Source organism: Echinops telfairi, unplaced genomic scaffold (assembly GCF_000313985.2).
Source record: "Echinops telfairi isolate 266 unplaced genomic scaffold, ASM31398v2 ScPeMD7_655;HRSCAF=1070, whole genome shotgun sequence".
Taxonomy (NCBI): domain Eukaryota; kingdom Metazoa; phylum Chordata; class Mammalia; order Afrosoricida; family Tenrecidae; genus Echinops; species Echinops telfairi.
Genome location: NW_022104553.1, coordinates 12,026,668 through 12,040,703, shown reverse-complemented (window position 1 = coordinate 12,040,703; position 14,036 = coordinate 12,026,668). Strand labels below are relative to the sequence as shown.

At 58.7% G+C, this 14,036-nt stretch overlaps 1 protein-coding gene across 1 annotated transcript in view; it reads left to right on the top strand.

Moving 5' to 3' along the window:
- Window positions 1-150: 150 nt before the first annotated feature.
- COL11A2 (collagen type XI alpha 2 chain) overlaps window positions 151-14,036 on the top strand; it is a 30,195-nt gene continuing 16,309 nt past the window's right edge. The window contains exons 1-16 of the mRNA XM_004711736.2: window positions 151-232; window positions 3,936-4,085; window positions 4,211-4,421; window positions 5,080-5,242; window positions 6,693-6,884; window positions 7,760-7,837; window positions 8,489-8,551; window positions 9,234-9,416; window positions 11,626-11,685; window positions 11,800-11,841; window positions 12,081-12,143; window positions 12,480-12,554; window positions 13,231-13,317; window positions 13,580-13,636; window positions 13,819-13,872; window positions 13,967-14,020. Of these exons, the coding sequence (XP_004711793.1) occupies window positions 151-232; window positions 3,936-4,085; window positions 4,211-4,421; window positions 5,080-5,242; window positions 6,693-6,884; window positions 7,760-7,837; window positions 8,489-8,551; window positions 9,234-9,416; window positions 11,626-11,685; window positions 11,800-11,841; window positions 12,081-12,143; window positions 12,480-12,554; window positions 13,231-13,317; window positions 13,580-13,636; window positions 13,819-13,872; window positions 13,967-14,020 (1,614 nt within the window). The remainder of the gene's footprint in view (window positions 233-3,935; window positions 4,086-4,210; window positions 4,422-5,079; window positions 5,243-6,692; window positions 6,885-7,759; window positions 7,838-8,488; window positions 8,552-9,233; window positions 9,417-11,625; window positions 11,686-11,799; window positions 11,842-12,080; window positions 12,144-12,479; window positions 12,555-13,230; window positions 13,318-13,579; window positions 13,637-13,818; window positions 13,873-13,966; window positions 14,021-14,036) is intronic.

The following is a 14,036-nucleotide window of genomic DNA, read 5'->3' as shown; positions in this document are numbered from 1 at the left end:
ACCGAGGAGGGAGCTGAGCCGGAGCCCCGACGGCGCCTCTGCATGGAGCTGGGACGCTGAGCGTCGCCCGCTCCCATCGCTCTGACCTCCCCGGACCCCGGCGTCCAGGCCGCCCGGTTGGCTCTCGTGTCCGCTTCGGGGCGTCTGGCCATGGAGCGGGGCAGCCGCTGCCACCGCCTCCTGCAGCTCGTCTTGCTGGTGCTGGGGTTGAGCACAGCCCCAGCCTGGGCAGGTAAGAGCAGTCCAGGCTCAGGCCGGTCCCCTGGGGCCCAGCTCGAGGTCCCTGGGCAGGGACAGCTGATGCCCGGGGCTGAGGGTCAGTTCAGGGTCCAGGCTGCGAGGCAGGATACCGGGTTCCTTCCTTGAGATGACATGGAGTGGACAGGCCAGGTGGAAAGGTGGGGGACCTCAGAAAGCCTGGAGCAGGGCAGGATTCCTTATCCTGGGGTGGACCTGAAGATGGCCAGAGCCAGTCTGGTCCATCTTTGTGTGCTGGGCTGGGGATGGGAATGGTAGATGCCCATCGTCGTGATGAGTGAGGGGTGTGTGTGACCCTTGGGGCAAGTAGGGTGTCTGTGGGTCAGACTGGGGCAGGAGGGAAGACTCCACTGACTGTCCCATTGGTGTGTCCGCCTCTCCCCTGCCCCCTCCCTGTGCCCTGGATGCTGCCACGCGGCTGGCTCTAGGGAGCACTGAGGCCGGCTGCCAACAGGACTGCTGCCGGACAGGCCCGGATCAGGTGTCTCAGACTGGAGCCAACTCTTTGCATTCCTGCCCCTCCCCTCCCCCATTGGCCCATCTGGCTCCCCGGGGACCCCAGTGCCCATGACCCCAATCTGTCCCTTCATTTTCCCAGGATTCAGAAGTGCTGGCTCATAGAAGAACCGGGTTGGCGTCCTAGAGGAGGGGCCTGGAAGCACCTGGACCCTAGGCAGATCCTACGTCTGGGATCCACTGGGGAGAGAAATGGTCCTAAAGGCAGCAAACCTAGAGGAGTTAGGTTGGATTACAGAAAGAACTTCCCAGAGGAGAGGCCTGTGAGACGCAGGCTCAGAGACTGGAGGGGGTTGACTAAGCTCCTGCTTAGCCCGGGAAGGGGACCCCGATTGCCAGGGAGACAGGGATGGCCAAGATGACTCTCTTATTTGGGAACTGGGGGAGTGGAGCTGGGACTCAATAGGGAAGTGGGTCCCTGGAGAACTGATAAGAGTGACAGCTGAGGGGTATTTAGGGCCAGAGGGGGAGTGAGGGGCTGATGGGGCCCCCAGAGGGGACTTGGTGGGGCACCAAGTGAGGCCAGTGGCCTGTGGTGGGAAGACTGTGGGTGGACTTTCAGGGAATCCGTCTCTAGGACCCAACTGTATTTTTCTTAGTTTGGTGGAAGGTGGGGGCCTCCTGAGGTCTCCTTGGCCTGGGGTCTCTGTGAGTCTCTGTGTCTCTGTCTCCCTCACTCCCTGTCTCTCAAAGCAGCCCTTGTGTGTTGGTGTTTGCCGAGCCGCCACACGCGGGGGCCGGCTTGGGTGGGGGCGGTGGGGGGGGCAAGGCCGTGGTTTCCCGGCTCCTGGACTCAAAGGGCCTTTTCTCCCTCTGCCCGCTCCACCTCACCCACCCCACCCCGCTCTGCTCTCCCGACGGCTCTGGCCCCTGCCCTGCCCCACACTTCCATCAACGTTTGCCTGGAACTCTTACTGGGAATCCCACCCACCTCACCCCCGTCTCCCCTCACCCACACACACACTCTGGAGCCGATGGTATGTATCTGTGGGCAAGTGAGGGAGAGGTGCCTTCCAGTTTGAGCCCCAGCAAGCTGAGTCCCAGGTGCACTGGTGGCCTGGGGCTGGATTCATTAGATGGTGGGCAGTGGGGCAGAGTCCAGGTTCCAGGTGTGGGGAGCTCGCCTGGGTTTGGGGCAAGGAAGCTGATGGGATCCACAGATGTGTGGCTCGGGGCCCTGGCCCTGCTCCAGCCCCCTCGTGGCAGCATCAGGTTCCCCCTCCCCACAGCCCATCTCCCGGTGCAGGGGGCACAGGCTCCCGGGGTGGCTCTTTCTGACCTCCCCTGCCCCAATGTAGCCAGCATCATTGTCCCCACCTCCCCAAAGGGCTGCCTCCCTGCTCCCTCCCTTGTCCCCCCCTCTCGCTGCCCCTGCATCTCCTGTGCCCAGCATGATCGATTGTCCAGATGTTGTTTGTGCTGGTGCAGCAGCAGGACAGAGGCCAGAGACGCAGAGATATGGAGAGGGAGTGAGAGAGGAGAAAGCGAAACTGAGCAGAATGTGAGGGCTGTCGGGGAGCAAAAGGGACCAGAGGATGAAAAGCCAGCAGATACAGAGACAGGCAGTAAGAGACGAGGCACCCGAGAAAGGAAAAAGGAGGGAGCGTTGAGTGACGTATTTCCCCGACGTCTTATTTCCTATGGTGGTGTTTCCGTAGGGAGCGAGCACACTCACTATTCTGCAGGGCGGCTCCGGTCACTGACCACAGTCCGACTCCTTCCTCTCTCAGTCACACACACTCCCTCCCTCCAAAGTTCCTGTCTCGCCTTCTGCGTTGCTTTGGTCAGTTTGGGAGTCTTCAGCGTGTAATGGTTACAGCCTGGGCCGCAGGCCCAGAAGGTCAGCAGTTCGAAACGACCACAGGAGAAAGACGGGGCTTTCTACTCCCATCAGGAAACCCACAGGGGCCGGTCTACCCTGTCCTATGGGGCCGGCATCAACTGGATGGCGGTGATTGTCAAGTTGATCCCGTGCAGACAGTTCTTAACCTTTGCTAATCAAGCTAAGCGACTATGTAGGTTTCAGGAGCCCTGGTGACGTCGTGGGTGACGGATTGGACTGCTGACACAGGGGAACAACGTGACCCACCAAACGCCCCAGCTGTTCCGTGGAAGAAAGACAAGGCTCTCTGCCCCCAGAAAGACTGACGGCCTCGGAGACCCCTGGGCCAACTCTCCTGGCCTCTAGGGCGACCCTGTATCAGAGCGGACTGGCAGGCAGTGGGTTGGGTGTGGCGTTGTTCAGGTTTAAGGTGACCTCGGGGGATAATTCTGAGGGTACTTATCTCAAGGTTATAGTTGCAGGGGTCATCCACTCCCATGAACTCATGAACGTTTGACATTCTGTTCTTCATTCCCCCCTTCTTGGGCAGGACTCTTCTATGGAGTCTTTGACCGAAATGTGCAGTCACAGTTGTTGGGCGCACCCGGTCCTGGCCATCATGGCACGGACGCTGTTGTCCTGTGGCTAGTTGGCCACAGAACCCCATCCTCCTCCTCTCCCGGACCCCCGTGAATAGAGGCCGTGCGCTGGGCCTCGGATGGCCTCTTACAAGTTTGTCGGACCCCAGGGATTATGCACTTGGAGGTAGAAAGGGAGCCCCAAGCTGGTGCTAGGCCAACTCACTGGGATGTCCCATGAACCGATGGCCCCGGCCTCCACACCAAGGACTCACACCCCTTGAGATCTTGAGTTGTACATTAGCAGCCTCGGCAGCTGGTCTTTGTATTTTTTTTAGTAAATATATCACCCAACGTTTGCCAATTAAACTTTTTACAGGTGTCCGATTTATTGACAGCCATTAGCACAATCTGTTTTGCAACGCTACCTTTTAGCCGTGTGACAGCCTCAGGTGACCGTTCTATCACCTTAACCTCTCGGGTCCACCCCACCCCCGCCTCTGGTAATCACACATAGACATAGGTGTCTATGCATTGGCATTTAAGTGAGAGGTTAGAGGAGACCTGTGGCTAGGTTAAGCTGAGATAGGAGAGAGTAAGGGAGGGGACACTGGGAGGGAAAGGACAGGACTTGAGGACTTGCTGATGATACGCTGCCGTCCCTCTGGTGATGGTGACCGGCTTTCACATCCATTCGGGTCCCCTTTCTGATGCTCTCCTGAGGGCAGGGCCCTTCCTCTGACCCTCCCGGATTCTCCCAGGTGCTGCCCGTGTGGATGTGCTCCGGGCCTTGAGGTTCCCCTCTCTCCCTGATGGGGTCCGAAGGACAAGAGGCATCTGTCCAGCTGATGTGGCCTACCGAATTTCCCGCCCCGCCCAGCTCAGCGCCCCCACCCGGCAGCTCTTCCCAGGTAGGGGTCACAGGATGGGTCGAGAGGGCTGGAGGTGGCCATCCTGGCAGGACACCAGCAGGGGAGGGGCCTTGGGCTCTCATGGACGTCTTATTCCACCTGTGTGTGTCTCTCTCGGGGACCAGGAGGTGTCCCCAAAGATTTCTCTCTGCTGGCGGTTGTCCGGACCCGACCTGGCCTCCAGGCTCCGTTGCTGACACTCTACAGTGCCCAGGGCATCCGGCAGCTGGGCCTGGAGCTCGGCCAACCTCTCCGCTTCCTGTATGAGGACCAGACGGGGCGGCCTCGACCCCTAGCTCAACCGGTCTTCCGAGGCATCAACCTGGCAGATGGCAAGTAAGTCTGGTCTGGCTGTCCCCCACTTTCTGGAGCCCCCCTCTGATGTGAGCTTCAGATGACGGAATGATCTCCTGGTGCTTGGTGCGTTGTAAACACCCAGTCAACAATACGAGGACATGAGGGGGAAGGATGTGGTCGTTCGTTCTGTGACAATTTACGGCCCGGAAGAGCTTGTGAGACCGGCAACTCTGTCCCACAGGCCGACTCTGAGTCGAGGGGACTCCACTCAATGGCTGCGAGCGTGGTTTTGGTGTTCCGATTTCTAGCCGGCCCTGGGGGTTCTAGGGTAGAATTCTTGCTTTCCACGAGGTTGGCCAACTCCCGTCATGTGCAGCCCTTGCATGCCAGTGGAGGCTTCCCGGTTGCTATGGAAGCAGCACTTCCAGACCAGGATGGTCCAGGAAGAAAAGTCGGTCAACTGACCTTTGTAGATCCGAGCTCAGCAGTCTGATCTACAACTCACCGCGGGCGGGCCGTGTTCTGGTCTGCTGTGCTCGGCTGCCATGGACCAGGGCCGGCCGAAGACAGCGAGTGACAGACAGCAAGTGTGGTGACAGCTCCTGTGAGCAGTGGTTTCCACGCTTCCATCAAGAGCCCCCCCGACCCCCCCTACTGATTTTCAGACAGTCACTTGCCCCTCTCCCTCCACGACCAGGTGGCACCATGTGGCTGTGGCCGTGAAGGGCCAATCTGTCACTGTCATTGCTGATTGCAAAAAGCGGGTCACCCGGCCCCTACCCCGAAGTGCCCGCCCTGTGCTGGACACCAGTGGAGTGATCATCTTTGGTGCGCGGATCCTGGACGAGGAGGTCTTTGAGGTGAGCTGAGCAAGGAGAGGGAAAAGCAGGGTCTGCCGTCGTGCGTTACGTCCATGCCCCCGTGCCCCAGCACTCCGTCTTCTCACTGCCTGTGACTCCGTGTCTTCAATTTCTTGTCTCCAGGTCAATTTTCTCTTTAGGAAAACTAGGTGCCCACTCCATGGCAGGTCTGTGCACGGCCAGGTATCTTGTCGCTCAGGCTACGACCACTCGCCCGTCCATCCATTTAGACCATCCACATACCTATCTAAGCATCCCTTCCTCTACCCTCCCATGAATCTGTTCGCCACCACTCATCCAATCACCACCCAATTCATCTGTTCACCACTGACCCACCCATGTTTCTGATCTGCCACTCCTCCTTCCTGCGGGTCGTCCACCCGACTGTTTGTCCATCCATCTTCTCCAACCCATCTACCCCTTCGCTCATCTGCCCACCCACCTATCCTTCCACCTACTCAATCACCCCTTCAGCCTCCTCCTCCACCTCCTCACACAACCACTCACCATTACCCAACGATGTACATTTTCATTCTTATCCATCTACCGCACCATCTTCCCATTGCCCTGTACTTCCATCCATCGCCTTCAGTATATGTGTAGATGGATTCATTAATTTACCATCCACAAAGCCACTCATTCGGTCATGCCGTCCAGCCCCCCACCCCATCCACCCACTCAGCTACCTTTCACGCCACCAATGAATCCATCTTTGGGGCCCACCCATCTATTGAACCTTTTGCCCATTCACTCACCTATCCACCCACAAAGGCATACGGGTCCCCACCCTCCAACCAGCCAGCCAACATTCCCTGACCATCTGCTGGCCTGATGCCAGAGGCACCGTTGAAGACCTCTGTCGGCCCACGCAGCTCCCAGTTTGTCTCTGCGCACGAGACACTCTCCCTCCACCGCAGGGCAAGGCACAGTACTCGATGGCAAAACGCATGCCCCGGGAATTCAGAGACAAGGCCCCCTCTCCCGTCTCCCGCGGTTCGGAGCATTCTCATCATCACTGCCAGTGGCAGGTCAAGGTAGCAGCTAGACCTGGGCCACTCTTTCCGGCAGGCCTCTGTGAAAAGGTGCATGAGTTGTCACAAGGGACCGTTACAAGGGGCCCTGTGTTGAGCTTGGGGCTGGAAGGCCCGGGTTCCAGCTCTGGTTCTGGAGCTGTGAGTGGTCCATCACCATTGCCTCATGGGCCTCCCTGAGTGGAATGCCTCTGAGCAAGGGGTCCTGAAGGTCCTTGTCTTCTGGCTTTCCCAGCTGTCGTGAAGATCCAGTGAATTTAGGGACGAGGAGGGCCTGGTAAAGCTGAAGTGAGCCGTGCGTTTGGGAAAATGGATCATGCCCTTGTCCCGGCATTCCAGTTTGTCCTAGGACCCGCCTCTGGTCCTCCGTGGCTCTGTCGCTACCTGCCCCCATCGGTCCTGTCCTTTTCCTCCTGCAGGGTGACCTCCAGGAACTCGTCCTTGCTCCTGGGGTTCGAGCTGCCTATGAATCCTGTGAGCAGAAGGAGCAGGAGTGTGAAGGGGGCCCGAGGGACAGACCTCAGAACCAGCAGCCTCACAGAGCCCAGAGATCCCCAAAGAAGCACCCATCCAAACTTCATAGGCCGCAGAACCAGGAGCCCCAGCGCCAGGTGAGGACGGAGCTAGGAGAACCCTCAGCCGCAGCCTACCTCCGAAGGGAAAGCCATCCAGAGTCCTCTCCGGGGGACTCCTGTCCACCTGGGGCTCCCATCCTCGCACCCCTTGGGCGCCCCTCCCCATCACATGCTCTTCTCCCATCCACCCCCTTACCTGGTTCTCATCCAGCCATCTTTTTACTTTTATTTACGAGCAAAAAGGGTCCTTAGGAAGACGTTACGGCTGGGAGCTGTGTCCCCCTGCTTGTGTCTCAGCCGCTTTCCCTAGATCTAAGTCCTGGGGTTTCTCAACCTTTCCTTCAACTAAGTGATCGGGAGAGAGTCGATGAGGGCCAGGCGTGGGGAGGGCGTTTGGGGAGCCGAACAGGGAGAGGCAGAGGGGGAGAAAGAAATTGAGGTGGTAAGACCAGGTAGGAGAAACGGATAAGCTGTGGCCGATAGAGAGGGTGCCTAAAAGGTGGTGGATCTGCCAAGTGTGGGGTGAGGAAGTCAGCCCCTAGACCTCTGCAAATAGAGGTGCGGGGTGCGGGGCTCCCGTGGGAGGTGGGGGGGGAGGAACTGGTTTGGATGGTAGATGTGGTCTGGGGTCTGTGGTTTGAAGATGGGAGGGCCACTCTCATAATCATATCTGCTTCTGCCCCACATGTGAGACCTGTTCCCCATGTCCCGCCTCTCCCCGATCTTTCTCCTGACCACCAACCTCTTCTTTCACCCTCCCGCCCCCTACTTCCTGTTCTCCAACTTCATGTCTCCTGGTTCTTACCTCCCACACCATCTCTTCACCTCCTTCTTTCCCACCTTTCCCTGCTGATCCTCCAATCACCCGACCCCCTTCCTACCTGCTCCCCTCCCTATTTCCTCAACCCCAGCCCACTGAGTTGCTCTACTATGACTACGAGCCCCCCTATTACGATGAGATGACTCCGGGGACGACCCCTGATTATCAGGTAAACTCGAGGGACCCCTTCATGTCTCACTTTCCATCTACCATCCCTGACAAACGTCTGCGGTGACATCTGCCTGCGTTCCCCAGTCTATGGGAGAGATGCCCTTTCACATAGGGGGTGGGGGCCTACTTACTTACTGCCCCTTCCCATGTCTCTCTACTGCAGCGGTCCCGGAGCCCCAACCACAAGGCTTCCCCTTCCCCCAGGGGCCGCCGGGCCCCTCCCCGAAAGCCCACCCCACCTGCCAAGAGGTCATCAGCCCGGCAGGCACCCCCTCCAGCAGGCCGGAGGCCCTCCAGGGTTGGGGGATCCAGCCCAGCACGGGGTCAGCCTCCTCCCTCCCGGCGCCCAGCTCGACGGGCAGCTCCCCTCGCTGCCCAGGGCCCCTCCAGGACCAGAGGCACTGGTTACCGGCAGGTAGAGCCGGGGCATCCAGATCTCTGCTCCCAAACGCCTAACGCCTGGGAGAGTCCTTCTCCCTAAACTGTCCCACTCTTACGGGGCTGCAAGATCTGAGATTCCCCCCACCCCCCAGCATGGGACCAATGCTGCCCTCAGGGGCGTGCTGCTTTGCCTCCCTCAGGCTAACTGCTCGATCCTTCCTCTTTCCTACCCATGCTCCTCTGCCCCTTTCCCTCCCCTGGGGGTTAGGACCCCATCCCGGTGGAAGAAGGAGGAATGCTGGAAACAAGCCCTTTTCCATCCCCGGAGGAGGTAACTCCACCCCCTGCCCTCAGCCCAGCCGGAGACCAGGGCTATCTAGGACCTACTCGCCTGGTCCCACGTCATCTTGGGTCAGTGCCTCCTCTGGCCGGAGGGCTCTTTGTCATATTCATTTGTGACCGTCTGTCTGTCTTCTGGTCGCTTCAGACCTATGGATGTGCTTGCCTCTGAGTGTGGCTACCACTTGCCTGCCCCCTCCCCTCCCCCAGTGTCCATGTTGTGTTTGTGCCCAGCACTTCTTTGATCCCAGAGTGACTTTTTCTCCATCGGTGTCAAACGGCCACACCCTCTTTGCCTTCATCCCATTCTCAGGAGCCAGTTTCTGCTAGACACTGCCACTTTTCCGACTCTCTACCCATCGCTTTATTATTTCCTGGGTTCTTTTGGCCCTCCTGTGTCCATGGACTGTCCAGTCTGCGTCCAGCCCTCCGGCCACCCTTCTTGTCGTCCCCTGTCTTCCCCACTGGCCCGTGGTTTTGGACCCACTTCCTGTGTTGAAACTTTGACGCCCATTTCCGTCCCATGGGGCTCTGCTTTTCTTGGGGCTCCTGCCTCAATGACCCAGAGGCTTTGGGGTTAGAAGGTGCCACCTTTTGGGGTCCCTGGAAAGGTTCCTCTCCGCCCTAATGCCCCATCAACCTCCTCTCCCTTCCCTTCTCCCCCCACTGGGAAGGCGCAGACCGATCTCCAGGTGCCCCCCACAGCTGACAGGCTCCAGGCAGAGGAATATGGGGAGGGTGGCACAGACGCCCCTGAGGGGCCCTACGAGGAGTACACCTATGGCTATGGGGATGATTACCGGGAGGAGACCGAGCTCGGCCCTGCCCTCTCTGCGGAGACAGCCCACTCGGGAGCCGTAAGTGACAAGTGACGGGAGCCCCCCTTCCATGTTTGACTTTCGGTGGGAGGACCCACAGCACCGCTTCCTGTCCCCTCCATGATTGTCTTTGGCTGGCTCGCTGTCTTCTGTCCATATAGAAGGCCCGAGAAGACCACTTCTTGCCTTTCCTTGCTGTTTGCCCTAGCTGTGACTCCTGTGGACACTTAGGTATTCAATATATGTGTTCTAAATCCCGTGATCCACTTTCTGTCCTTCTTGGCCCCTGCCATCCTGTCCCAACGCAGCTCCGGTTTCATATACCGTGTGGCCCGTCAGCTCTTACCTGATACTCATTTGCAGTCTGTCTCCAGCATGTCTTTTTGGTGAAACCAACCTCTTGTACACCTTGTGTCAAATTATCTGATTCTGTGTGACGCCCTTTGACCCTGGCCCGTCAGCTCTTACCTGATACTCATTTGCAGTCTGTCTCCAGCATGTCTTTTTGGTGAAACCAACCTCTTGTACACCTTGTGTCAAATGATCTGATTCTGTGTGACGCCCTTTGACCGAGCCACCACTTCCTGTCTGTCCCTCTCTGCCCTCTGCCAGCCACGGCGCCCACCCGTGTGTTTGTGACTGTGCCCGACTGGGTCCCCGAGCCCCGCAGTTCTATTTGTGTTTTACTTTCCCTGCTGTCTTGTGTGAAAATGTCCTCGAGGCAATTCCTGTGTGCGTTGGTCCATCCACATCGGAGCGTTTCTCTTGTGAGCCTCTCGCAGCCACTTTTGTGTGCCCTTGGCTTAGTGCTTCTGTTTTCTGGAAGAATCACCTGTCACCGCCGCGATTCCCTTCCCCAGAGCCACGTTCCCTCCGTTTGGGGGACCTGCTTTTCCCTCTTGGGCACTGTAGCCATGTTGTTGTTGGAGATCCACTTCCTGGATCCTTCTTCTCTTGGCTGCTTCCTGTCTGTCCAAGCGCTTCCTGTTTGTACGGTCCGTTTTCTTACCGTCTTGGCCGGGTTTGATTTTGCTTGGCCAGGGCCTCATGCTTGCGCCCAAGTCGTTTTCCCTTTGTTCTGCGGCCCTCGTTTGTCTTTCGTATCTTCAGCCAGGTCCTGTCGTCTGGGGTCGTTCCCGGTCTCCCTGCCGCCCTGCCTTCACCTTTTGCCTGCTTTGCAGCATGGCTGCCTTCCCCTCCCACACACCCCTTCTCTAACATTGCGACCCTTGGCCCTCCGCTGCCTTTGAAGGAATGCTGCTCGCTGGATATTCGGGGTTGGTCTGGGATGGAAGAGCATTTGAACGCTGATCGTTATTGTTTTGTGAAGGTGGAGGGGCATATTCTGGAGAAGGTCGATGGGGGGCGGGTGGGGGGGGCATTGAGGTTGAAGGCTCTTATTCTCTCTGCCCTGGTCTTCATTCTGACCTTGGGGTTGGGTGTCTGCATGGGGAGCGTGGAGGAGAGGGAGCAGGTGGGCTTGGGGTAGGAGTGAGGGGCAAAGGCGAGGTCAGGGCCCGGACTGGGGAGGACATCAAGGTACTTGAGGGGCCCTTCCCCAACGGTGGGATTTTCCCCCCCAAACTCAGTGATTGCCCTGGGTTTGGGAGATGAGCCCCCCAGGTCTCCCGATAGTATGGCTAGCTCACCTGAGGTGTCTGATGTGTGGGCCACTCCTTACACATTCCAGGAGACTTTCTATGCATAGGGGATAGGAGTTTCCTTCCTCCAGGGAAAATTTTTCCCTAGGCTTGTCTCCATCAACTTCTCATGGCCCTCCCAGCCCCGCACCTCACGACTGTCCCCCCTAAAAACATGTCCACCACTTTAGAGAGAGTCTTTCGTGGTCGGTTGGGGGAAGGGTGAGGTTCTTACAGCGTCCCAGGATTCCTGGGGTGCAGTGACATCCGGGGGTCAGAATGAGGGTCTCCAGAAGAGGATCCGTTGGAAGGGCTGGAGGTTGGGATCCGGGAAGGGCTGGAGGCATAGCTGCAGTAGCCCCTGGGGAGCTGAAGAGGGTGTGTTTGCTGAGATGGGCTGAACAGATGAGCTGATTTGGAACCGAGGGTGGGCTGTGGGCTCCTGGCCAGGCCTGGGCACTGTGAAGAGGGCGTTTTTGGAATTTCCAGTAGGACTGGGGTGACATGGGGAGGGCCCGGGGAGGAAGGCGGGAGTTGGGATGGGGGCCGTCCCAGTGTTCTGGCTGCTCACAGGCCCCGCCGGGGGGTTACATGTGTGTCTCCCTCAGGCTGCCCATGGACCCCGAGGGCTGAAGGGAGAGAAAGGGGAGCCTGCTATGATGGAGCCTGTAAGTCATGGTATAGCCGTCAGCTGGGGCAGTGGAAGGAAGATAGTGATGCTCAGGGGCGGGACTAATGGGTGTTAGCCCTCTGGCCTCTGACTTTGAACTTTGACTCTCCAGGGGATGCTGGTGGAGGGGCCACCGGGCCCAGAAGGCCCTGCAGTAAGTTCAGCCATGACCCCTCAATCCCTGTTCTTTGCTCAAAGACCGTCTCTGGATGTGCATCGGGGCCCTCTCCACATGGGCCCAGGCCTCCTCCTCCGAATTCCAGAATTCTCTCCCAGTTGAGGAGATCCCCAGTTCTCTTCCAGATCTCCCCAGAGCCCTCTCAGTCACGTAGCCTTCTTCCAGCTCAACGCTCGGGCCACACACCTCTGACCTCTTCCCCTTTTGTTCCTCAGGGACTGACGGGTCCCCCTGGCGTCCAGGGGAACCCAGGCCCAGTTGGAGACCCTGGCGAGAGGGTAAGAGAGTGTCCTGATTGGAGGGGCTGCAGGGGGGCCCCGAGGACCCAACAGGAGACTACTAGGCTGAGTCACTCCTTGTGAGTCGGCTGGTCCATGGCTGACCGGGCTGTTGTGCTCCCCAGAACACAGAGGGTCGACTAGATGTTGGTTGGAGAGGGGTGTGTGCAGTCTGGTGCCTCGCCCCTGTTTTGCTCCACAGGGGCCGCGTTCAGGGGAGACCGAGGAGAGGCTCCGTTTCGTTTATTTAATGTAGAGAGCTTTAGCAACGCCAAGATTGTCATGTCTTCCGCGTCCTCGTGTCACCGCATCCTTCCCGTTCTCTCTTCCCCCCAGGGCCCCCCCGGCCGAGCAGGGCTCCCCGGATCAGATGGGGCCCCCGGTCCTCCTGGCACCTCGCTCATGCTCCCAGTGAGTTCTTCGGGGGGTTGAGGGGAAGATGACGGGGGAACCCCGGGGGATGGTGTTGCATGATCAAGAACCAGAGTGTCCGGGAATTGTGGGAGAGTCTCTGAGGACCATCTGTTTTGGGGGACGCACTCGGTCGTGTAGAACCAACTATGAGTCTTCAAAAGCCAACCCTAGCGTACCTAGAAGCAGGCAGCCAACAACAGTTTAGGGAGATCTAAAACCAAAGGAGCGGCCCTGGTGGCCTCCTTGGCTCGGCGTTGGGAGACTAGCCACAAGGTCAGGAGTTTGGACCCAGCAGCCACTCCGGGAAAAGAGGAGACAAGACTTGCTGTGCATGACCGTCTGACTGCCTGGGGAACCCTCTGCAGGGTTACTACGAGTCAGACTCACCTCGTGGCTGTGGGGTGGCTTTGGGTTTGGTTGAGCGCCCAAGGAGACTCTGGGGAAGAGGGTCTAGGGAGAGGGCAGGAGCTGAGTCTTCTGGAAACTTTACAGTCTTCTAGAACCCGATGGAAGAGTGGCAGGAAGACAGGAATGGTGCTCCAGAATGGGTGGGGGTGGGGGCGCGGCTCTTGCAGAAATGTGAGCTGAAGCCTCCTGCCGGGAGGGACACATGGATTTTCTGGAAGGAAACCTGGGCCTCTTGCCCCTCTCTGACCCCCTTCCCCACCTCTAGTTCCGCTTTGGCAGTAGTGCCGGGGACAAAGGCCCGGTGGTGGCAGCCCAGGAGGCTCAGGCCCAGGCAATCCTGCAGCAGGCTCGGGTGAGTCAGGGGTGGGGGGTGGAGTCTCATGTTGGGGAGCAAGGTGGGAAGGAAAGATTCTCAGAGGGGCCTGGAGGGATGCGGATGGGTGGGAATGACTGTCCGTCAGCAGCTCCGGGTCGGGTTAAGAGGAGAGGGAAGGCTGAGGAGCAGGTGAAGCAGTTGAAGGGGAGCAGGGAACAGGTGGGTGGATTTGGAGGGTACCAGGATGGGTACTCCCCAGGGGCCTCTTCCTCAGCTCTGCTGTCTCCTGTTCCCCTAGCTGGCGCTCCGGGGTCCCCCTGGCCCCATGGGGTACACAGGCCGCCCTGGACCCTTGGTGAGTGAGTGGGTTTGGGGGTAGGCAATCGTGTGTGTGTGTGTGTGTGTGTGTGTGTGTGTGTGTGTGTACATTTCTGCAAAGGAGTCAGGGTGAAGTGTCCTGGCTTCGTTTGGGGAGGGACTCGGAGGTCATTGTCAGGAGTAGCCTTCAATGTGGCCACCTTCTCGTCTCTCTGACAGGGACACCCTGGAAGTCCTGGCCTAAAGGGAGAATCTGGAGACCTGGGGCCTCAGGTGACCACCCTCATGACATCTGGTCTCTAACTCAACTCGGGGGCCCCCCTGCATCTGCATCTGTTGACCCCGTCTCTCTCTCTCCCACAACCAGGGCCCGAGAGGACCCCAGGGCCTCACAGGACCTCCTGGAAAAGCCGGCCGGAGAGTGAGTGGCCCCGGGA